The sequence below is a fragment of the Cryptotermes secundus genome, unplaced genomic scaffold, assembly GCF_002891405.2.
Source record: "Cryptotermes secundus unplaced genomic scaffold, Csec_1.0 scaffold423, whole genome shotgun sequence".
Taxonomy (NCBI): Eukaryota; Metazoa; Arthropoda; class Insecta; order Blattodea; family Kalotermitidae; genus Cryptotermes; species Cryptotermes secundus.
This window is the reverse complement of record NW_019731985.1, coordinates 786,918-810,796: the sequence shown is the minus strand read 5'-3', so window position 1 is coordinate 810,796 and position 23,879 is coordinate 786,918. Positions and strand designations below refer to the sequence as shown.

The 23,879-nt window shown below is 40.1% G+C and overlaps 1 protein-coding gene across 1 annotated transcript in view; it reads left to right on the top strand.

Moving 5' to 3' along the window:
• The window catches only part of LOC111867455 (peroxidase), a 46,882-nt gene extending 30,632 nt beyond the window's left edge, over nt 1-16,250 (top strand). The window contains exons 8-19 of the mRNA XM_033752692.1: nt 1,498-1,671; nt 2,544-2,622; nt 4,073-4,218; nt 5,200-5,327; nt 5,415-5,528; nt 6,372-6,504; nt 8,573-8,700; nt 10,408-10,517; nt 10,961-11,053; nt 13,259-13,428; nt 14,820-14,928; nt 15,214-16,250. Of these exons, the coding sequence (XP_033608583.1) occupies nt 1,498-1,671; nt 2,544-2,622; nt 4,073-4,218; nt 5,200-5,327; nt 5,415-5,528; nt 6,372-6,504; nt 8,573-8,700; nt 10,408-10,517; nt 10,961-11,053; nt 13,259-13,428; nt 14,820-14,928; nt 15,214-15,361 (1,532 nt within the window). The 3' untranslated portion in view covers nt 15,362-16,250. The remainder of the gene's footprint in view (nt 1-1,497; nt 1,672-2,543; nt 2,623-4,072; nt 4,219-5,199; nt 5,328-5,414; nt 5,529-6,371; nt 6,505-8,572; nt 8,701-10,407; nt 10,518-10,960; nt 11,054-13,258; nt 13,429-14,819; nt 14,929-15,213) is intronic.
• The last annotated feature ends 7,629 nt before the right edge of the window (nt 16,251-23,879 follow it).

Sequence of the window (23,879 nt, the reverse complement as noted above, 5' to 3'; positions counted from 1 at the left end):
TACAGTTCTGTAAAGCATTACGCAGCCTGTCTCCCCCACGAAACAGGCTCAGGATCGTCTGGCCTTTGTGTGATATTGTGCGGCGCAGGCGGTATGGCGTCGGATGGAGCGGTGAATTGGAAAGAGCGTGCAAGGAGACGACTGAGGTTCCAACCCCGCATTTGCCTGCAGAGGGAGATCCTCCCCGCCGAGATTCGAACCGAGCACCTCATCAGGGTTGCCGCTACGTTACCCTCGCTGGTATGGTCGTGTGCAGTGCTGAGCTGCGAGCTAATTAGCACTTCGTGGTTCCGGTTGCTGCGTTCGCACGCGTCTGCGGCCGACACGGCTGCCTTCATTTCTGCGGCTGTTGTTTCGTACTTTCACTTCCCTGCAGAGAAGTGCTCGTGAGACAATACAGAGCAGACATGAGCGAGCCATCTTCCTGTCTGGCAGGAGAATGTGATGGGCGGGAACTGCACGCAATATTTCAGTCAGAAATTATGAAGGGAAGAGACCGCTTGCAAGGCGTATATTTCAGTATAATATTAAAAGCGACCGTAAGAAAATAGGCATGAGGGATTGGACTAGATTCATCTAGCGTAGGGTAGGGCCTACTAGAGAGACCTAAGACTTGAATAGGAGGATAATATTAAAGGGCGTCTTAACCTATTCAGACACTGAATGAGCTGTCATACACGCCATTCATTGAAAACGGAGAGGGAATTGAGGGAAATTTGGTAATAGATTAATGTAAGAGTCAAATTATGTGGGAAGGGGGGCAAAGAGATCGACGAGAGAAGAGGTTCACGAGGATGACTGTATCGGAGCCTGATGACGATTGTTAAGGTCGAAACATGCAGCCACTAACGATAAATTATTGCATATTGGGATGTGACACCGTGTAGTTTGGCAGATGTTTACCGAAATTTTGGAGGAATGTACCGCCCCCCTTTTCAAGCCTGGAAATGGAAGCAGCAGGTCGCTGTTGAAGATTGGCAACAGTCTACTGAACTACACCACGTCATACCCGAAAACACAATAATTCTTCATAAGCATCATCAGACTGAGAACTTCATTCTTAGAAGCATCTTAACTGTTTATTTCTGCTACTAACGACAAAAACAATAATAATTTCGCTAAATTTGTGATGTGAGATTGTGGTCTTCTGAGTTATGACACAGTACTGTCTGGTAGATGGGCACATACTGCCTCCATTTTCAGGGGATTTTTGGATGCGTTGGTACCCACTTACCATTTCATAATCCAGATGATCACAGTATGAATCTTCACTGTTATGGACCAAAGTTCCTGCTATGTATTTCGGCAGAGTCAAATCTTGGCTAAGAGACCACCTATCCTGAACTCAGTGGGTTTCCTCAGTCTCTCCGCAACCGCTTCCTTCCACATCCTTCACGATTCACTAATCGCCCTACCATTCGGCGCTATACAGTCTGAGCAGGGTCATCAGATCTGTGCTAGTGTGCAGACGTGAGGTGTCCTGTGTTGTGATTGCAGACCCACTGAACCGCAATGAGCCTGAGGAGTGCTGCAACAGGCCAGCCCATCTTAAGAACCCCTACTGCCTCGAGATACATATCCCAGCCGACGACTACTTCTACAGCCTGTTTGGTTTGCGATGCCAGGACTTTGTGCGGGGCTTTCCTGCTGTCAGGCCTGGCTGCAGGCTTGGTAAGGAACTGTCCATGTCATTTAAAGGATACCAGATGAACTGTGAACATATCGTGGCCTAACAAGTGCAAAATAAGTATATGCTGCAGCAGATGTTGCAGGCTTTCCAACATCTCAACAAACACCGCAGCTGCCAAATTTAGGGTTAATCTGTTAAGGGGGATGTTTGGCAGTCCCTATACAACTGCCCCCAAAAAATATTGGAACTGCAGCATTTGCCAAGAAAAAGTTGGAAAACCTTCAACATTCCATGCTGGTTATTTCCAAAATTTGAAGTTAAACATTAAACTCTAACTGCGAAAACCTAGCATCAAGAATCTCTTTCTCACCGTTCTAAATTCAACTCGGCATGAAATTATAAAACCTTTGCTACCTGACAGTAACAGAAAAGTAATTACTTTCTGCCAGTTCATAACAACATAAATTGCTTGGTCTAGTGGTGGTCTCTCTTTCGCAAGGGACAGATTTCAAAATGCCATGCTGTGTCGTTCAAACTGTGGCTAGAAGAATTGGTGCCTATGCTGCAGAAGATTTCAGTATATGTATGTCATTTACACTTTGTACTATTACATTTTATTTCCTCTATAACCCATTAAAACACAGTGGTAACTGTATGTACCACCTACATTTTTAACATTAAAAATCTCTGCATTTTGCCAACACAGCTTATTTATGTGTTCTATATGATTCTCACAATAAGCAGCAATTATTTCCATAAACAGGGCTGAGTGATTTGTCTTTGTAATGTGACAAAGGAAAAGAATTTTGAAATCTTCAGATGGACCTCAAAGAGTTAAATATGACTTGCCCTGAATACTGCACTTAAACTTCAGCACAACCTGCTGAAATTAAATTAATCTGTAATGTTCCAGGTTCAAGGGCTCCATTCAACACTCTGACAGGAGTTTTAGATGGCAACACGGTTTATGGAGTTTCTGAAAAGTTTGCTAGGTTAGTGAATGTATTTATACATGGAACAATGTCTGAAACATCTCACTACATAATTAACAATTATCTCATTAAGTAACAGAAAGGGAAACATGAACTTCCAAATTCTGCCACTACTAAAGCCCAAGTACTGCGCCTTGTTTTCCAAGTGCCTACTTCCCAACCTGCTCTGTATTCATTTTGTGTGTCCCCCACCTGAGAAAGCATTGTGCAGCATGTCAATTCCTACACTTCACCGACCTGACAATGCTAGGTGTCCTGTATAAGTCCTCTAAGTGCTTTCCTCATATACTGCTTAGACAAACATTTTCCTGAATGTGCTGGATTCATGCATGTGCAAGTTGCTTCCTTCTGGTAGAATTATCTCTAAATATTATATTTTGAAATATTCTTCTAAATTTTCTGTACTTGTACTCAGTGCCTGCTTTCTTTCTTTCTTTCTTTCATCCATCCTTCCTTCCCTTTCTTTTTAGAAAAAGGAAAGCTACCAGTATCTGTGTATGTGTCCACCTTTCAACTTCTAAAACTGTTGCTCAGTTTTCAAGAATTTGTTAGGAACACTGTGCTATTGTGTCAATGTGTGATCATTTTAGAACAACGTATTTAATTTATTTTTAATAAATGACTATTTGGACTTTTTTAAATAGAGTCTGGTACTGGGTACCATGGTGAACCACCAGAAAGAATTAGGTCCTTAACCTTTTTTTTTTATAAAGTTAAAAATGAGAAAGTGAAGATGTTTTGTGACACAGTTTCTTCAAAATTGAGGCAGTTGCCCAAGAAAACCTTAGACATGAGAGAATGTATATATTTTTACAGATCTCCAGTGCCTTCCTGAGTTCTTCTCTGAAGTGTCTGCCTATTTTTGAAAAGTCATTTCCACCCCTGCTTCAAAGGAGTCCATGGTAACTCGAGACCACACAACTGTATCAGGACAGATTGCTTTAAATTTATGTGGTCCCAAAATGTATACTGTCTTTAAATGTAAATAGACCTGTGATATACTTTAAAATATTACCACAACCCTTTCATTGTCAGCAAAAGAAAGGAGATACATCCTTCAGCTTTATGTGAACACAGTTCTGAAATGTCAGGTTTCCAATACTTCAGCTGTGTTTGTAGAAATATAGCACATTTCTTAACTGTGAAATTCAATTAATTACATTTTAATTTTATTATGTGGGTTTTCTCAAAACAAAATATATCTGTACTCACAAAAACTTGTACATTTTCTTTTCAGTTTTTTGTCCAGTACTAAGAGCATGCAACAGAATTCTTTTGTCCCTTAGTGAAAGTCTATGAAGGAACTGATTGTCAGTTAAAGCTTTAAAATGGATACTAATGTACTAAACTCAAAATGTCATGTTTCATGTCCACCTGATGCTTATGTCTGCTCCTACATGTTACTAAAGGCTTCACATGTAATTCACATTTGAACTTATCTCTGTATCAGACACCTGAGGGCAGGATATGGTGGCCTCTTGCGAATGAACCCTGTATTCACAGAGTTTGGACTGAAGGATCTACTGCCACTTAAACTGGATATACCTGATGAGGGCTGTACACGTCCCAACAGGTCCATGTACTGTTTTGAGGGAGGTAAGCATGGAAATTTATAGAGATATACAGGATCAATAATGTTTGCTGGATAATTTTGTGGCTGTAAACCATTATCGGGATGAAGGTCTAAACAATGCATTCCTATACAGAGGTTCTGTTATAATCACAGGTTTCATAAGTTAACTAGTTTATGGCTGATGCAACTGTGCTGATAACTTGCACAGCACACAAAAAAATAAAAGAAATCTATGACTTNGCACTGCGATCGAGCAACCTCCATCACTTGCCGCACGGCAACCAAGCAACCAGCTGCCACGGTCGCACTGCGGCCACTCCACTCACCGCAACTAGCCTTTCTCCTTACCGGCGCGCGCCGCGCTACCTCACCGATCAATCATCTCAGCAACCACGGTCCTTTTCAGGGCCAACAAATTGTTCCGAAGAAGTGGGTTGTCATCGGAGTAATGACAAGACTACACACGTTGACAAGAGTGCCCCCACACCTGAAAATATACAAAGGCACAGTCACACAATGTACAGTTATTGCAAGATAGGTGACATATTTGGACACATCTGTGTCATTCTGACACAATCAGACACTTACTACATAACGATGTGTGACTCTGCTTTTATACATTTTCATTGATCACACACAATAGGATGTAACACTACATAATAGTATTTAATCTAAGCTAACCTAATCTTACTCACATAAACCAATGTACTCTAACCTGGCCTAAACTAGCATAGCCTGACTATCTAATTTAATTGAACTTAATCTTACTTTATCTAGCCTAATCTGATTCATTCTCATGTAACCTACATTTCTGGTGACGGCATTTTCCGCAAATCCTTCGAAAACTGTAGCAAGAGTCTCAATGTGAGAAGGCGAGCATGACACTGAGCTAAGAGAAACGTCATGTTGTGAAACCTGCACCATACACTTCAAGCAGGAAGAATAAAACAATATGGCACTTCCTTGGAAGAAGTGCATTGACTGTATGACTTGGAATATTTCAGGTGAGATTCGAGTGAACGAGCAGTTGGTCCTGACATGTATGCACACCCTCATGGCAAGAGAACACAATCGTGTGGCTCATGCTCTGTCTCAGATCAACCCTCACTGGGATGATGAAACGCTATACCAGGTAATCCCCAGCACAGACAAGATGACTTTGGCAAGCACTACTTTTCTTTGCCCTGCATTACATGGCCCTGTTGTGTGCATGTTGCAGGAGGCTCGGCGCATTGTCATTGCTGAGATCCAACACATAACCTACAACGAGTTCCTACCAATCATCCTAGGCAAAGAAGTCATGGAGAAGTTTGGACTCCTTACACAGAAAGAGGTCAAGTAACATCTACAGTTGAGATATGTATACTGTCACTCCAAATGTGAAATAATGCCTACTTAGAAACAAAAATATTATGACTCAGTAATATGTGACAGAATGGATTCATATCCAGTTTGCCAGACGTTGTGGGGCACCACTAATGCAGTTTCTTTTTTTCAAATGTCCCAGCATATTCTGGAACTGAATCATTTATGCTCCTGTTGATGTTTCAAACTTCTTTTTCACTGGAGCTGAGATATTTTTGCTGCAAACCATTCAGTTATTGATTAAATGAGAGTCAACTTGTGCTGATCACAGTGCCACCAATTTGGACAGTATATACTGTCATCAAGCTTAGACACTGGGATCAGGGGTTTCAATCCTGCTCAAAGCATGGATGAATGTACACATTTTTTCTGTGTTTGTGTTGCCCTGTGTAAGTAGAAGCCTTGCAGTGGCCAATCTCCCATCCAGAAAGTTGTACCAACTGCCAATGTGAGTCACTGTTCTATATTTGGAGCAGAGCACAGAGGCTAATCCATAAAGACAGAAGGATAAGGCAATAGAGTCATTTGTGATAGTACTATATTTATAATGAAATAGTCTGTCTGCGGCCGTGAATACCAAAGTTGCAATTGTTACACTGACTGAAGCTCAGGATGTTGCCAATCTTAGTTTTCACCATATGCAGTATCACCAATATGGGAAGGCAGATGACAACAATGAACAGAAATTTCACAGGTGATATGTCAGTGCTGCCACCATATGTGGATGATATGACCTGGCAAAGCACTGTCTTCCCACAGCGACCACAGAGTACCTACTATTAACTTTATTGCTTTGTGCTGCTATCTTCAGGGATACTGGGATGGATACGACCCGAATGTCAATCCCAATGTAATCGATGCATTCGCTGCAGCTGCCTTCAGATTTGGTCATTCTCTCTTGCCTACAGCCATCGAGCGATGGAGTAAAGCACACAAGTTCATCGGTAAGTGAAATGTTACTTGAGCTGTCCAGAAATCATTATGGAAACTACTACAATATTAGCCAACTTTTATTATTATTAATGATTTATAATAAACTGGAACATTTTAATGAAATGCTTCAAGTATGCCACTAGGACTTAAATGACAGTAATTTGGCAGTACAGTAAGAGGCAAGGCTCTGTGCTTAATTATGCACCATTCCATGAAGACGTGTGGGCAGTTTAGTACTCATTCAAAACATCTGCACCAGATGGAGGTGGAGTGGTCAGCTTCATTCCCTGGGAAAGAGCTGGGTGGGCCCCAAGGCTAGTCTGAACATTGATTTCTCAGCTATCCAGCCCACAGCTAGTTATTTTGACTGACAGGTGGGAGGAATATTTGCTGTTGGACTTTGCAATTTTGTCTCACAATAACACAAAAAAATTGAGGCTGCTGTGTTAAACAGGAACATTAACAAACTAATAAGTGGGTGAGGTATATGTGTTTGGAATCCATTAATTTTATGTGCTTCATGCAAGAATCACCAGTCTGTATGTCTGTCTACAAGCATCATCTCGAAAAGTGCTCGCTGGATTTCAATGACATTTGATATTTGTGGTCTACACATTTCATGTTGACCCATCCTAATAACAAGAACTCATAAAGGCCATTCTCCAGTCACACAGACTTCTGGTCATATAAATCTGTCATTATTAAGGTATATTTGTATAATTTAGCAACAAAATACAATTTCACTCATGAGTTAGCATTCTGACTTCATGCAGATGGTCATATTAGTGAATCCTACAGAGTCAAAAAGGTTTTTATCATTTAAATTGTAAATAAATTGGGATCATTGTTATTTTTGTTCTTGTTTTGCTTGTTGCTGCTGGTAGTAGTATTATGTTTTCTTCTTTAAAGAATGTGTTCCCAAAATACATTGTTTCCATGTTAAATTTGACAGGTACAACGTCAAAATTTTATGTTTGTAATCCTGGTTTATAAACGTTCACACAGAATATGTGAGGTTTTCATATAGCTGGGTCCCGATTTCACCTGCCTGGCTTCAGTGGTTAATCAGTTAGTATTATTAAGCCTAATAACTCAATAAATGTTGCCCCCCCCCAAGATCTAGCACCCTAGTGTCCTACATTAAGTGAACCTATTGGCATTCCCACTTCACATGTCTGTGCATTTGCAGTGATGTTAGTACCAACTGCAGGAAATAAAAAGTATGAGGTTGGGGTGGCCTATAGCAGCATAAGGTTAGTAACAAATTTCATGAAAATTGATTGGTTCATATGTGGAAAGGGAGGGGGCATGCAGTAGCGTAGTTGGTTGAGGCACTATGCTACAAGCCAGAAGGTTACAGGTTCAAGTCCCGATGAGATCATTGGATTTTTTCATTTGACCTAATCCTTCCAGCCACCCTATGGCCCTGGGGTCAACTTAGCCTCTAACAGAAATGAGTACCAGGAATATTCTTGGAATATTCTTGGGAGTAATGGGCGGCCTGCACGTAGGGCTGACAACCTTGCCACCATCTATGAGCTGATTGTCCAGAAAATGTGGGAACCTCAAAATCTCACAACCCTATGAGCCTCCACGGCCTGTTGCAGGGATAGCTTTACTTTACTTTTTTTACTTTAATGCTGAAAGGGAGCTCAGACATGCAGCATGGTGATCTCATAAGCCTATTTCTTTCTCCTTTAAGAAAAGAAAGTGTGCTGGAGGAAGCTTAGTTTATAGAGTATCAAATCAAATTTCATGAATACTCTCAAGAAAAATGACATGTGACACTAAATAGGGGAGTCTTTGAACTTCAAAACTGTATTCACTACATTGCTCTATGTATGAAATACTGCATGCCTTGATGAAGTCCTGCCACCTGTTGCTGATGTCAGCAATAAATTTTCTGTCCCTAATACGTAATTGAACTTCTAAATCAGTTCAGGTTGCAAAACCACAACAATGTATATAGGAATCTGTGTACTGTTTAATTTACAGAATACAAAACTGTCAGAAACTTTGGCATGAGAAACGTTCTGCTTTCCGTGGTTGCCATGCTAATCCAGTATTGTTATCTTGCAGCTTCTCGACGGCTTTCTGACCTGATACGACAACCTTACGACTTGTACCGTGCTGGGGTTCTGGATGAGTACTTCATGGGACTAATGAATCAGGTTGCACAAGCGATGGATGATTCTGTCACACAGGAGGTAAGTGGTTGACACCAAAATTACTAAGTGTTCAGACCATAGCCACTGAAGTGGGAACTCTAGAGTTTGGGGAATATTTGGTTCAGTAAGGTCATGAATGCCATGCAGAATGCAACATTTTTGTAATTATTAAAAAATGGATAATTTTTCAATGTAAGCACATGATGTAAATGTAATTGGTCTGTTAAGCTAAAAATGATTTAAGTATGAAACTGTTACCAGTGCTTAAAAATAAAAGATTGTTTTTTTTTCTAAAGACNTATGAAACTGTTACCAGTGCTTAAAAATAAAAGATTGTTTTTTTTTTCTAAATTAAAATTCTTTGTGAATTCTGAATTTACATGTAATGAAATGTAATTTACACACATTAAGGGATGTCACTGACAAGCCAAATGTTAGATCAGCACAAGCTTCCGCTTGTTGTCATGGACACAGAGATCTGACTGTTGTAAAACAGAAGACCCACAACAATGGACTTCAGTTTTACAGAAGGGAGGGACCACATTAACAGACTGGAAACTAACTTAACACTATGGAGCCTGGAGTTCACCTAAATAATATTAAAAAGTTCAGCTCCTACTTTATAGACAACATATGCATCTCCATTACAAAGACAAACTGGCTAATTCTCTTCAGGGAAACAACCTGTATTTATTGTGAGAATAATACAAAACACATAAATATATTGTGTGGGAAAAATGCATGGCATTTGAATGTTAATGCAGGTGGTACATGTAGATACCACTGTGCTTTGAGGGGTTAATTTGTAAACCAACAATGGAAGTAGTGATTTCAAAACTGTTTCTTGCTGCATTACGGGAATTCATAAGGGACTTCAGAAGCTGCATGGATACTAGTAAGGTTACCAGCAACAGGAAATATTTGTTAAACATATAAATACCATAATTGTACGTAACTGTCCTCAAGTACCAACCAGTGAACTAACTTAAACACACATTCTGCCCACCACTGCTATCTGGATGTGGTACATTAAGAAAGTCAGTTTATGGGATCCATTCAATCAGCCTAATGCCATAGAAACTTGATGTTTGCTAGATTAGTGATGCTATCTTTCATGCAGAAAATTGAAGAGAAAATGTCCGACTTGCCTGCCATCCCTACTGAATTATAATCAGCATAATGTCATTGTATAATCTAACATTATTTATTTTCCGAAATTAAGAAGATGTTATATTTTAGTTGCTGTCTTTGGCATTTTCAGAATTATAAGTTATACAAATATGTCAGTTAGCTTGTCACTATGTCTGCCCACCTGCACCTAACAACTTGAGAAATGATGAACAGATTTTAATGATACTGGAGAATTTTATTAACATTTTCCAGCACATTAAATTTTTCATCATAACTGGACAGTATTAACTGATGACCTATGTGTCTCTCTGCACTTGTTTTTAAGTGTTAATTTATTAAATATTTACAGGAGCTAAAATTGTTTGGAATACATTTTGTGCCCAATATGATTTTTCCACAAGTTTTACAGTTTTCAAGAGAATTAAACAGAAGGGATCAAATGCACAAGAATCATGATGCTACACATATGTAAATTTTCTGACTTGCTTGTTTCGCCATTTCCATAAATATTTCTCATGGACAGACTAGTCCAGCAGTCAAAAAGAAGTTCAGGAGGCAATGTACTGAGATGCATCAATTGATCTCATTCTCAACTCATATACAACTCACTTTCAGGTAACAAACCACTTGTTCAAGAAACCAGGAGCACGTTTTGGGATGGATTTGGCTTCATTTAACATGCAGAGAGGTCGTGAATTTGGTCTCCCTGGATATATGGAATTCAGGTGAGAACAGAATGTGCCAACAAGGGTCCTCAGTCACACTAGCTTTTGGAATGGGATGAATTGTTAACCCTTTCCATGCCAAGATTTAAATAGAAGAAAGCTTCTTCTGCTAGTTTATATGCATGTTGAGACATAATTTCTGTTTCCAAAAACTATCATTTGTAGAGAGATGTGAAATTTACAGTTGCCAAGACAGTGACTGTCTTATGAGGTGTAACACCCCGTGCTTTTCTTGCAGCTGGATACTTGTCTACCAAACTTAACAATGTCACATTCCAGAAAACAATGAGCTGCAAAGAGGTGATTCTGTTGTGAATCTTCTGGACATCAAATAAATCTAATCTATAATTGCCAGCACCACATCTCATGTTTAGTGCAGAAGGGTTAACTAAACACATGAATACTTAGAGTGACTGATAACAATTTTATCTCTGCCATTTCAGGAAATTCTGTGGACTTCCTGATGCTCACTCTTTTGATGAACTTTTTGGCTCAATGTCTAATGAAACCATCAGGAGATATGCTTCAATCTATGAGTAAGTAACACTTGAATGTTTAGATGAAGTAACGGTGAAAATAAAATTACATATTATTTATGACCTGTTCAGTATTACTTGTAAGCACCAGTCTTATGCAGACTGTCAGAACGCATGCATCCAAGTACATAGGTGAGTCAATAAGTAAGTTACAAATTGATGTAGAGTACTACATGTTTGAAAGAGGCACTTGAGGCTATCGCCACTAGATGGCAGCATTAGTCTGGTGGCAATTGATGACATTTGACACGAGAGAATTGATGTTAACAAAAGCGAAACAGCAGTTGCAAGATGGCGGCACCTCTGAGTGAGTGTACAACCCTCAAGCATATTCATAAAGAAATGCTTCCCATCTACGGTGAGAAGTGCTGTCATGTCAAGCTGTTTACAATTGGGTGCAGAAGTTCTCTGAAGGGCAGACACATATCAAAGATGAACACCGCGTCGACCTGCCAACAGAGATTGCCACAGAGGCGAATGTGCAACGGGTTGAAGACTTAACCCAAGTAGACAGAAGGGTAACTATAGACACTATAGCCACTGCTATTGGTTGTTCACACAGCATGGCCTACCTCATAATGCATGACAGGTTACGTTTCCACAATGTCTGTGCACAACGGGTGCCGCGCATGCTGACCCCAAAAAACAAAATGTAAAGAATGGGTCTGGCATTACAGCATCTCAATCGCTACCACGATGAAGGACATGATATGTTAGCCCAAACTGTCGCAGGTGATGAGTCTTCAGTTCACCCTTACCAGCCCGGGATAAAGCATGCGTCAATGCAGTGGAAACATCCTGCGTCACCCGCCAAAAAAAGTTTAAGGTGACACCATCCTCCAGGAAAGTGATGCTCACAGTCTTCTGGGATCATGAAGGCATACTGCTCACCGCATTCCAGCCTCAAGGACAAACCATAAATGTCAACTCCTACTGTAACATCCTTAGGAAACTTCATAAGGCCATTCAACGGAAGCGGCCAGGACTCTTCACCAAAGGCACATTGCTCTTGCATGACAACACGCGTCCCCATACTGCCAACAAGATAAATGAGATGCTGCGAGATTTCAAGTGGGAAGCCCTCGACCATCCTCCGTATAGCCCTGACCTTGCTCCAGGCGACTTCCATTTGTTCAGCCCTCTTAAACATCATCTTTCGGCTGAACCTTTTCCCCATGATGAAGCTGTAGAAAGGGAAGTTGCTGCCTGGTTCCGACAGCAGCCCAAAGAATTTTACGCTGCTGGTTTTCAGGGGCTCATGAAATGATGGGACAAGTGCCTCAATGTACAGGGAGATTAGGTTGAGAAGTAAAAGCATTTTTCAAATCAGTACTCTTATTTGTTTAAGTTCTATATCCATTCGTAACTTACTTATTGACTTACCCTCATATTATTGGACTGTCCAGTTCCAAATAAATCAATAATATATCATGTAATTAATTATTTTCTTCAGGTAGGTGTTAATGAGGTGAGCACAAGGTAGCGTAGTTGGTTGAGGCACTATAATACAAGCCGGAAGGTCATGGAGTTCGATTCTCAATGAGGTCACTAGATTTCTCAGTTGACCTAATCCTTTCAGCCACACTACAGCCCTGGGGTCAACTCAGCCTCTAACAGAAATGGGCACCAGGAATCTTCCTGGGAGTAAAGGGCTGCCAGCACATCAGGCTGGCAGTGAGCCGATGGCCTAGAAAATATGAGAGACTGAACATTTCACAATCCTAGGGGCCTCCACAGCCTATTGAAGGGATAGCTGATAACATAGCAACATACAATATTGTACAAGAAGCCTCCTTTACACTCCAAATCCACTCTGTATTGTTACAGAGTGGATACAATACAGAGTGAATTTGGAGTGTAAAGGAGGCTTCTTGTACAATATTTTATGTTGGTGTGTTATTCAAATATACACATGCATGCTTGCACACATGCACACACACACATGCATATAAGGCTAATGCTTACTACTCTCTCATATGTGTGTTAAAAAATAGTTATGAAGAGGAACTGAAGTTGGCAGCAATAAAAGATAATGGAACATATACTGACTTGATACTGCAGTGTCCATCCAGATAGCAGATCACATGGTGCATATTGTTATTGCACAAAGTTTAGTACCATAGCATAAATGGAGCTGCTTTTCCTAAATTTTGAAGTCCATGGTATGCATAGTCAGTAAAATCGAGATTGTTCTTTGGACTACAGGCATCCCTCTGACGTGGACCTCTGGTCTGGGGGTGTCTCTGAGAGGCCCCTGCCTGGCAGCATGGTCGGACCGACATTTGCCTGCATTATTGCCACGCAGTTCAGCTACTCCAGACGTGGCGACAGGTTCTGGTATGAGCTGGGTAACCAGCCTTCTTCCTTTACTCCAGGTAAATTACATGTGTGGCCAATCTTAAATCTCTTTGATTTCACTGGCCTAAAAACACTGTTACTCTGTTTAAATCACAGAGTTCTTCATTACAGTATCATAAACTGCTCGCTTCATTTCCTTAAGGTACAAAAGGTTTGCTTAACACTATGTTTTCAGGCACCTGTGATCATTCCAAGGCCAGCCTCTTTCAGAGTTACAAGCCCCCATTAGACCATGTATATCTCTGTCCCATTACTCTCCTCCTTATATTACATACAAATTTCCCCTCTCAGATCTCTTTTTTTTTTTTTGCCCTGATGATGGAGGCAGTATGTTCCTGCAAAATGATAGTACCCATCTACCAGACTACATGATGTCATTTCGCAGAAAAACAAACACTGTCCTAAAATGTAACTTATATCCTTCCCTCAGAACAAGATATGCTTGTGGTCAGTTCGTGATTTAGAAAGTACATGATGGTTTACTAATTGCATTTTTTGAAGCTGGACACAAAATAAGATATTGTGACAGCGCAACAGCAAGTAGGGGTCACATGACACCAAACTGTCACGTGTTGGGCATGTGACGCGACAAATAACTTCACGCCGTCTTGGATGTAGCAAATTTATTCCACATTCGCTCTTACACTTACACAATTCATAATTTTACAGTTTCACAACTGCTGCCATCTGCAGCATCACAATTAGTACTTCTGCTGTAGTCACTTCCAATCACTCGATACAACTCAACTCGTAGCTGCTGGACTTCAACTCTTACTGAATACTAGTAACTCTCTTTCTAGTAACTGGCTTCGGCAGTTGCTACATTTCAACTCTCTTCTTACGCATTCCAGTCTCCCTTATAAACCCTCATCCGGACAGCAGAAAACGCATCTCGCTTCCCTGTTGCATAATTGCCGTGTTTACCAATTGCCTAGCAACAGTTGCTGCATGATGTCACAGCCTAGCGGGGAGGGGTGTTTACCAAGCGTTGCGTAATGATGGAAGGAGTGCGGTATGTGATGTCACTCACGGAAACACAGAGTTCACGTGACCCCTACTTCCTGTTGCGCCATCCACGTCACATTATATTATGTCATAGTGTCATCTTGTGTTGCTCTACTGTAAAGTAGTTTCATATTGCAATTAAGATGAGTACAAAGGCTTTGCACTGATATGTAAGTGGGCAACAACGTCAAATACTCCAACATGTAAACGCTGGCAGATGTCAGGAAAAGAGAAGATCAGCTAAATAAAGATACATGAACAATCCCTAATGATGACCAGAAAGCTGAAATATGTAATGAACTTAAATACCTAGCATATCTGCACAAGGACTGTGTTGGCAGAAAGCAAAATATTAGAAGTAACTTTAGAGAGAAAGGATACAAAAGAAGGTTTTCTTTTTCAGAGCAACTGCAGGAGATCAGGAAGGCAAAGCTGTCTCGTGTCATTTGTGACAACACTGACCTAATTGACACCATTCAGGTGTATCCCATGGTACTACCAGACCATGAGATGTAAGTATCAGCCATCACAACTTCTGTATAGGCTTTCCCTTCGTTCTGACTTGAACACACCCTTAACTTGATCATCCTAATAATATAACTGATGAAGAACAGAAATCCTCCTGTCTTCTCTCCTACATCCAGACATTCTCCTCAGCAGCAAGTTCTCAGACACCCTCAGTCAATGCTCTTCCCTTAGGGTGAGAGACCACATTGCACACTCATACAAAACAATGGGTAAAATAATATTTTTACATGTATTCATGTGTGATGCACCACTGCATCTCTTTTCTGCAGAAACCCAAGAGTGCCATGTCGAAGTGGGGTAATCCCAGGTATCGATCTCACCAAGTGGGCAGACTTCGCTGCACCTGCCGCTGTCCCTGGAGCAACGCCGTTCGTGAGTAACTTAGCTTCCATCTTCGACCACATTGGCAAGAAGTAGACCCTGCACACAGCAATGGACATGGCTCCCCTACGCAATGTACATTTCTACACTCAAGATGGAGTGCTTTTGTGTGTACCAGTTGGTATTGGGTATCGGTATGAGTGTGTATGTGTATATAGCAGAGCGTCACAAGTTTTTACTAAAGAAACAAAACTAAAAAAGTGTATATACTAGTAAATACTACAACTGTGGGAAGGTAAGATGTGCCAGGTCAAGTCAAATAACAGTGAATCTTCTTAGAAACATTCTTAAATACAGAGAAAGGTGAAAGTACAGAATCAGGCAAGTCACACAGCCTCCTGACTTCTGGAATGGCTGAATTCTTTCACTGAGTAACCAATTCTGCAATAAGGTATCCATTAACTTAAACATGCAGTAGGAGGCTTTGATAGATGCTGTATGTCAGATGTCACTTTGTGTACATACATAAATATAGATAGACTCTCGTTTGAGCATTACAGCGGAGAGTTTAACTATAACAGAGCATTTACAGTTGGTAATGCAAATAAATGTTTCAGACATCATCCCTTGACATGTGTTCTAGCTAGATGTGATTTCTATTGAACTTCTGCATCAAGTATGAGAGCAAAAAAATGCACAAGCTTCCTTTAGCCGCGCACTGTACCACACACTTCATCTCTTTGCTTGTAAATACACATTAATCATAACATGCCATGCCTGAATTGCATATTTCTTGAATAGATTTCCCTCAGTGTTTCTGTTTTAAACTGAATAAAATCACCAAAATATGTTCAATATTTTCTGAGTGACAAGATATGTATATTTTGGGGAGAAGTCTAACGTTTCAGAAACATCCTCTGTCAACATCATCAGGGAATGATTCCCTGATGATTACCATTTCTCTGAAGCATTGGACTCTGCTATGAATCAGTGTGGAAGGCTCTCCAAAAATATATGTCATCTCTTCTAATCCTCATTAGGGCTTTAAGTCTTGATATTTTCCAAGCGTCTACCTTATAGCCTGCAGTCTGTCAGTAAACTGACATAATAATGAAAGGAATATCACTTCTCTACTGTCAAGAGTCATGTCACACCTCTCTATTTTTCTTTCCAGATTCTATTCTCAACCATTACCAGTTTCATTGATTCATATAATTACAAATTGGATTCTGGGGAACATATTTAAGAATATTTCTTATTCCCTGAATTAACTGAACTTCAGGTTGATTAACTCTTACTACCTATGCATCAGTTATACTTGCTGTGGGCAAGCTGACAGCACTGCATTTTTCCAGTACTGACACTGTTACCATTGAGTAAGGTCTGCCTGCCAGCCCTGTAATTTCATCTCACATGGAACAACAAACTATAATGTTCAGTGAGGAATGGGATCTTAAACCCTTTCATTTCTAGAGGCAGAAAAGTGTGCCAGGCAGTACAGGAGCAAATATTCTGCAATGTCTTACAACAGACATGGCCAAACTGTGGCTTGCGAGTCACATGCAACTCCTTTGAGCCATCACTGCAGCTTATGACAAACAAACATTAATCAATCCCTTCTTTCACAGATGCAATAAATATAAGAAATATGCTGCATGGAAAGCATGTAACTACACACCAGTTGTTCCTTACTTTCTGAAAACTATCGCATGTGTAGCTCTGATGTTCAACAAGCATCAATTTATTGCTCTCCAAAGAAGCAAGGAATCGATGCCTTACATACAAATTAACAACAATATATATAAATATATAAATATGTTCAAATAAGAAATGTTTCTCTGATGTCCCATTTCCAACAGTCCAGTGAATACTGGTGTATTTGTATTTATCAGTGCTGGAACAGTTACATAGGTCATTCAACTTTTCATCACCTTTAAACTTGACTGTACCCTTCATTATGTAACCCCTCTAGCAACAGTAGCACATAATGGAAGAAGTTTTGTGTATTGGATATACCATTCAGAGAGATACCACTAGTCTCAAGAATGAAACAGATGAGACAAGTCAACGTCATGCATACAAATCTGAAACCGACTGTGCCCCTGTGCTCATTATACTTGTTACATTTCTTTCTACTTTACATACCTATCATAGTGTCAAGAGAACAAAAATAAAAACAAAAACAAAAACAAAAACTGCCCATTGGAAATGTTCAGGTAGATGCAACATGACCTATTGAATCATCAACCTGCAGAGATTAAGTAATCCTGCCAGGCACACTGGTTGTTACAATACGTACCACCTGCTTTAATATTAAGAAATTCTGCATTCTACCCACAGAATGTATTTGTGTTCTCACAATACACACCAGTTATGTTCCCCCAGACAGCATTAACCAGTTGATCTAGTGCCTTTTCTCTGAGTAGGAACTGAATTTTCATACGTCAGCCTTCAGAGGGGTCATATAATTACAGCAATATATATAGATACCCTCCATAGATTCTGTGGTCAAAAATGCTTGAGTTAAAGAAGTTCAGTCGCTGTGGGCACAAACCACATGCTCACTCTACTCTCATATTATGAAACTGTGTTCATTTAAACATTTAACCCTTTCCATGCTATGCTTGAGATACCTCACTTAAAATCATTGCCCTTCTGGTCCGGTGTTTGGGGAGAGCAGTGAAAGAAAATGCCTGACCAACTCTCAATAACAGAAACTACATGTTACCATAGGCACATGAAACAAATAATTACTCTAAATGGAAGTCATCATGGAGAGGGTTAAAATACAATTAAAATACACATTTATTTTGTCTTAAAGATGTATGTAGTATAATCTGTATATAAATTTTATTCCATTCAGAAAACACCCAAGTGCAATTTCAGTAGGACTGCTTTATTCTCTGTGCACTTTCTACTATATATAGTAGAACCCACATTCAATGTACCTAAACTTAAGTATTAATAGTCCACCTAATTAACTAACTCTGTGAAGCTAAGTCTTCTTCAGAAATGAATAGTTGTTTAACTATTCAAGAAATTTTCAGTATTTTATGGAACCCAGAGGTTCATTACGGGGTTCACAAGAGGCTGCCACTGGCCCCAATCCTGAGATAAAATGAGCCAACTCCCTCTCAGCCTAGATCTCTCAAATCCATTCTAATATTATCCTCCCATTTATGCCTTTATCTTCCTAGGTCTCTTTCCTTCAGTTTTCCTACCATAATATCACTGAACCTTAGTCAGTTATCTCAGAGTCAAATCTCCTATGTTTAGATTTCCCCAGTTGAGAGCTCTACAAAGAAAATTTAATGTGGGTTTCACTCCAGGTTTGTACCTTCATAGCTCTTTCCATAGGACCCATGATACTGTGATGAAAGCTTGTTTCATGCTTCAAATTAAATTTGAAGGAACCTCTTTCATAGTCTCTCAGCAGCTGCAGTTTTGTGGCTTCTCAACATTAGAAATTACATAATATGTTAACAGAACAAAATTCTTAAAAGCGTCATGGAAGGGGTTAATGCACTAATTGTTCACTGTTTGCCATAAGTGTAAGTATAGATTACAGTCAGGTAGTGTCCTTATTTCAGATCAGCTTGTAATTTAACTGGATATCGTAATAAGACATATGCCATCGTGACAAACGTCACAGGTTAGTTTTGTAACAAATCTGAAGAGAATGCAAACATCATAAAGCCCTCTCCATTTGGTACAGTTCCATAGCTTCCACTTCATTGTATGGTAGTACGGTACCATTAAACCTTTCCATGTTCAATTTACATCCATGTTGCAATGCTGTCCTTTTGTTCACATGTTTCCATAGAAACATGCAGGCCAAACAACAAGACAGGTTCCTTTGCATTAAAGAAATTGTCAGGGAACACAGATTGTGTTTCTGGATGATATATCACATTGTATCATGGAAAGGGTTAATACTGTGCCATGTTAATCAGGCTTTGTGAGATGTAAATTGTTGTAAAACTGTAGATGTAGAGTAATTAAAGTTATTTGTACAAACATAGTTGAGTGTGATATTTATAAGACAAGTGTGTGTATATAGATATATATATGCCTACAAAAATTAAAGAAATTGCCTCAACATAGTTTCTGACGTACCTACCTTTAAATCATAGTTAATATATGGTAAATACTATAATTGCTCGAGACTGCACTTTGCATGGAATTCCAACCACATGCATATCCTTCCTCAGTTTCCTGAACACTGTTTACTTTGAGTCTGCTCATGCCCATACCTGTAAGAGGCTCATGTGTTAGAGAGTAGCTATGAAGAGACAGAAGATGGCAGTAAAAAGGGCTGGGGAAGAATAATTTTTTTTTAGGTTTTTCAACAATGCTTTCACTATCAAAAGTGTATAGTGTCAGATGATAAGGTAGCTGAAGAGTAATGAATTTGGAAAGGACTGGGAAGGAAGCAGTTGTGGCCTAGTGACGGTACCATTCTAGCATTTGCTGGTGTCCCAAACAAACACTTGCCAGATACCCTGTTTGGTGGGAGATACATTGAGCCAATGTAGCAGTGTCAACTTCTGCCCCCTTCCCCAAAGGGTTCATCCTGTACCACTAGACAGAGTTCCAAATACACTGTTATGTGAGTGTGTGATTTACCATTATCTTTACACAAGTTTGGGTTACCATAGCAATGAAATGTCGAGCGTTACATATTGCACGAAAGTTAGCTATGTAGTAGGTGACAAATGAACAACCAGACCTTAAAGAAAGCAGTCTTCTGGGATTTGGCACTGTGTATATGTGGTGTTAACCGACGTTTCGGAGGAACGTATCGCCTCCATCTCCGAAACATCGGTTAACACCACATATACACAGTGCCAAATCCCAGAAGACTGCTTTCTTCATAGTCACCGCCGTGAAAGCCTCAAATCTTACACAACCAGACCTTAGTTGCAAAGTACCTTGTCTATTCTGTGAGGACCGATAGCATTTTGATGTGGCTATGTGAAGGAAGTGTAGTATACTACAAGTATGTGTGCGTTATTCATGGCAGATGGCACTAAACACTGACCTCAATGCATCATTCAGAAACATGTAGGACTGGAAAGGAGGAGGGGAGAAAGCAGGAGAACTGATGGGACTTGCTGCTGAATTCTCACTGCCTCACACTAGCTGAGTTTACTGTAGCTGTTACTTCACAGTTCCTCAAGCTCACAGAGTGCATGTTCAGTTACACTGTCATGTCAAAGTGTCCCTCAAAGTGGATGTGGGTCACAGTTCCAATGAATACAGCACAATCAAGTGTGAAGCTGGTAAATGCTACAATTTCCCATTAAAATTTCAGTAGCCTCTATGCTCATGTTCATGCTTCATCTTTATGCTAGTAACTTTCATAAGTTGCCAACAAATCTGAACTAGGTAACAGGTTTAGGTTAGTTTCTGTAAATTGACTTGTGTACACTAGATCTGTTTTGCATCTACAAGCATAAATAAAACATGGAATGTGCAGTAAGATTGATATATGATGATGTGACATGAGGGCATGATGAACAAACTCAGGTACACAGACACTATGCTGTACAGTATACCACTATGTTAGCACAACCCGAAGGTTCAGGCAATACCAAATCCTGCCACTGGACATATTCCTGAGCAAGTTCTAGCCATGTCCCATCCTCACAGCTGATGTCCCTAGCAATTATGTTTAAACACATGTAATTGCAGCTGGTTGTTAATTTATGACATGTTTCCTAACATGGTGTACATATGAGAACGTAGGGCTGTAGCTTTGCAGATCAAGGATAGCTATCAGATTGCCTCCACGAAGCAGATTTCTGTTTGCTACCTTACCTGCTTCACGCTTGTTTCTTGCTTGGTTTATTTTTTGATCTTGAAGAGGGAGGCAGTATGTTCATCCAAGAGGTCAGCTAACTTTCAACGGACTGCATGGCATAGAGCCCTCCATTTCCAAATTTAATCCACTCTTAATTAATTTCTACATAAATGTGATTTCAATCTGTCACTTTCATATTTGGACACTGCTGTACTTTTTGAAGACAGCTGAGGCACTGAACCTAATTTATGAAATTTACTGTACTGGTGTAGTAGTGGAATTATTTACATTGTAGGTATGTGTGTTTTCTCATATGATAATCTCAAACCAGTCTGATTCATTGCAGCATCATTATTAACATTTTTTTCATATTTACTGCATACTGTACAAAACTGCTTAACATTAACACTATTTCTGTTTCCCTCCTGCATTTCTGTGTTTTTCCAGAAACAGCCTGAAAAAACTCTACAAGCTTACCCCACACAGACTCAACCTGAACAGCAGACACAAACACTGAACACAAACCAGGACCACGGGCCCCAACTTGCAGCTAATCCAGATATTGTTCAGAGTATCGAGACCCACAGTTTTGATGATCCAATGATAGCAGCACCAAGCCAGCAAACGGTGGGAGATAACAGACTGGATGAAACTGTCACACATGATGACACCATCCCAAGTAATGGCACAGATAACACATTAACAAGTAACGGTGAGAGTGATGTTAACAGGCTGAAACGGGACACTTCTAAGCATGAGGTTATAAATCAGTTAACAATACATAAACATGGACCAAGGAATAAACTTCAACAAATGAAGGCTTATAAATTAAGCAAGTTATCAAACGGGTATAAGACCAAAATAAACCCCAGCTTCCCGCCACTGGAAACATGGCCAATTGGTACAACACGCGTTCGTCGTGGTGTGGCAGCTCATGTCAGTATATATGGAGAGCCGGCTGGAAATTATCCCGAAGAAATTCAGTCACATGATGATGGCGAGCAAACCGACTTGCCCAAAATACGTGGCCACCACAAAAGACGTGAAAGAACAGTGATGAAGTTATTACCAGTGGACAGAAAGGACACACAAACATATCAAGTGCATGAATTGAGCGATGAAGAACCAAACCAAGAGAGCCATGTACAGAGCAAGCCTTCCATCAGCCCTGTCCATAAGACAACAACGTCCCAGAACAGACACAGCCAACATGTGGGTCCTGCCACAGCTGATGAAGAGAGGCCTTCACCTGGTAAAGAATCAAGCGGTTTGTGGCCTGAACATAATGGAAATGCAGAAGATGCAATAACAGTATTTGGGCACACTCCAGCTCTTGTTCAAGCTGAACAGAACTACAGGGAACTGGAAAGAAATGGTGATGGCATGAGAAGCAGATCAGATGTGGATACTGACCTCAGTCATGGGCAAGGTCAAGAAACCTCAAGACATGACCCTAGAACAGGAAGTGACATTCATGGTCAAAGACTGAATCATCACTTAGAACAGAGTAACGGTAACAAAGAAGAACCCATTCAAGCAAATACACAAAGCGACCTAGAATCTGAAACAAATGCAAGTCGCAGGCCAAACGAACAAATGGGAGGTAGAAGAGAACCAGTGACTGATTATTATGAGTATGAAAATACTGGACCAGGCCTCACATATGATGAAGAAGATGGACCAGAACATAGAAAACATACAACTGCATCAGATGGGAGGAAGGAAATGCCCTTCAGATCAATGTCTCTCTCAGACATACCCAGTTCCTCTCCTAGAAGTGACCCATCACTTGCTGGAACCCCGGACAGTGCAGAACTACATGTGGAAGCAAAAGCAGGAAATGAAGGCAGAAGGAGTAATAAGGATGAAAGTGCAGGATATGATGAGGAACCAGTGATGAACAGAGAACAGAATGATGACGGAAGCGAATCGTATGAACCATTTCAACTCAAATATGTGACGCTGGGTCATAACTCACAAAATACAGAATATCCTATATATGAGACAGAAAATGAAGACAGCATGGAAACTAGGGGTGAAACAGAGGAAGAAGTAAAAAAAGAAGAAGAAAAGGAAGAGAAGGAGAAGGAAAAGGAGAAGAAGGAAAAGGAGAAGAGGGAGAAGGAGAAGAGGGAGAAGGAGGAGGCGGAGGAAGCAGAAGGAGGTATATATGCAGCACTCAGCAAAATTTTAGAAAAGAAAGATGCAATATCCCGTGATGAAGATATAGTTGGAAGAGAAGAAGGCGAAAACACGAACAAGAAGCAAGCGGACAGTTATCACAATTACTGGGTATTGGAATATTCTCGTCCAAAATTCAGTAAATAATTTATGCATTAAAAATATCTGAAACAACATTAAAATGTAATGTGATTAAAGATCCATTTTCACCCTACATGTTCTGGTTTTTCTGTCAAAATTTTCACAGGAGTGCAACCATAGGCGTAGTTGGGGGTGGGGAGCCAGGCATCTGCAACCCCTTTTTTTTTTGGAAAACTTAAAAACTAAAAAAAGAAGAAAATATTAATAACAAAATTAAATTGTTTATAAATAAAATAAAGAAATAAAATAAAATAGTCCTAAATGGCTTAAGCATAAATTTTCTGGCTGCCTCCCTCCCCCTACAGGAAAACTGGGTTACCCCACTTGGAAAAAAATTGTGGTGGAGACCATGTGTACAATAATAAAACAAAACATCAAGCTATTAAAGGTTTTATTTAAGTTGCACATCTTACACAACATACAGATATGTACATTTAAAATACATCTGCCTACCGGTTTACTTGCTGATTGCTCAGTGGAGCCGAGGAA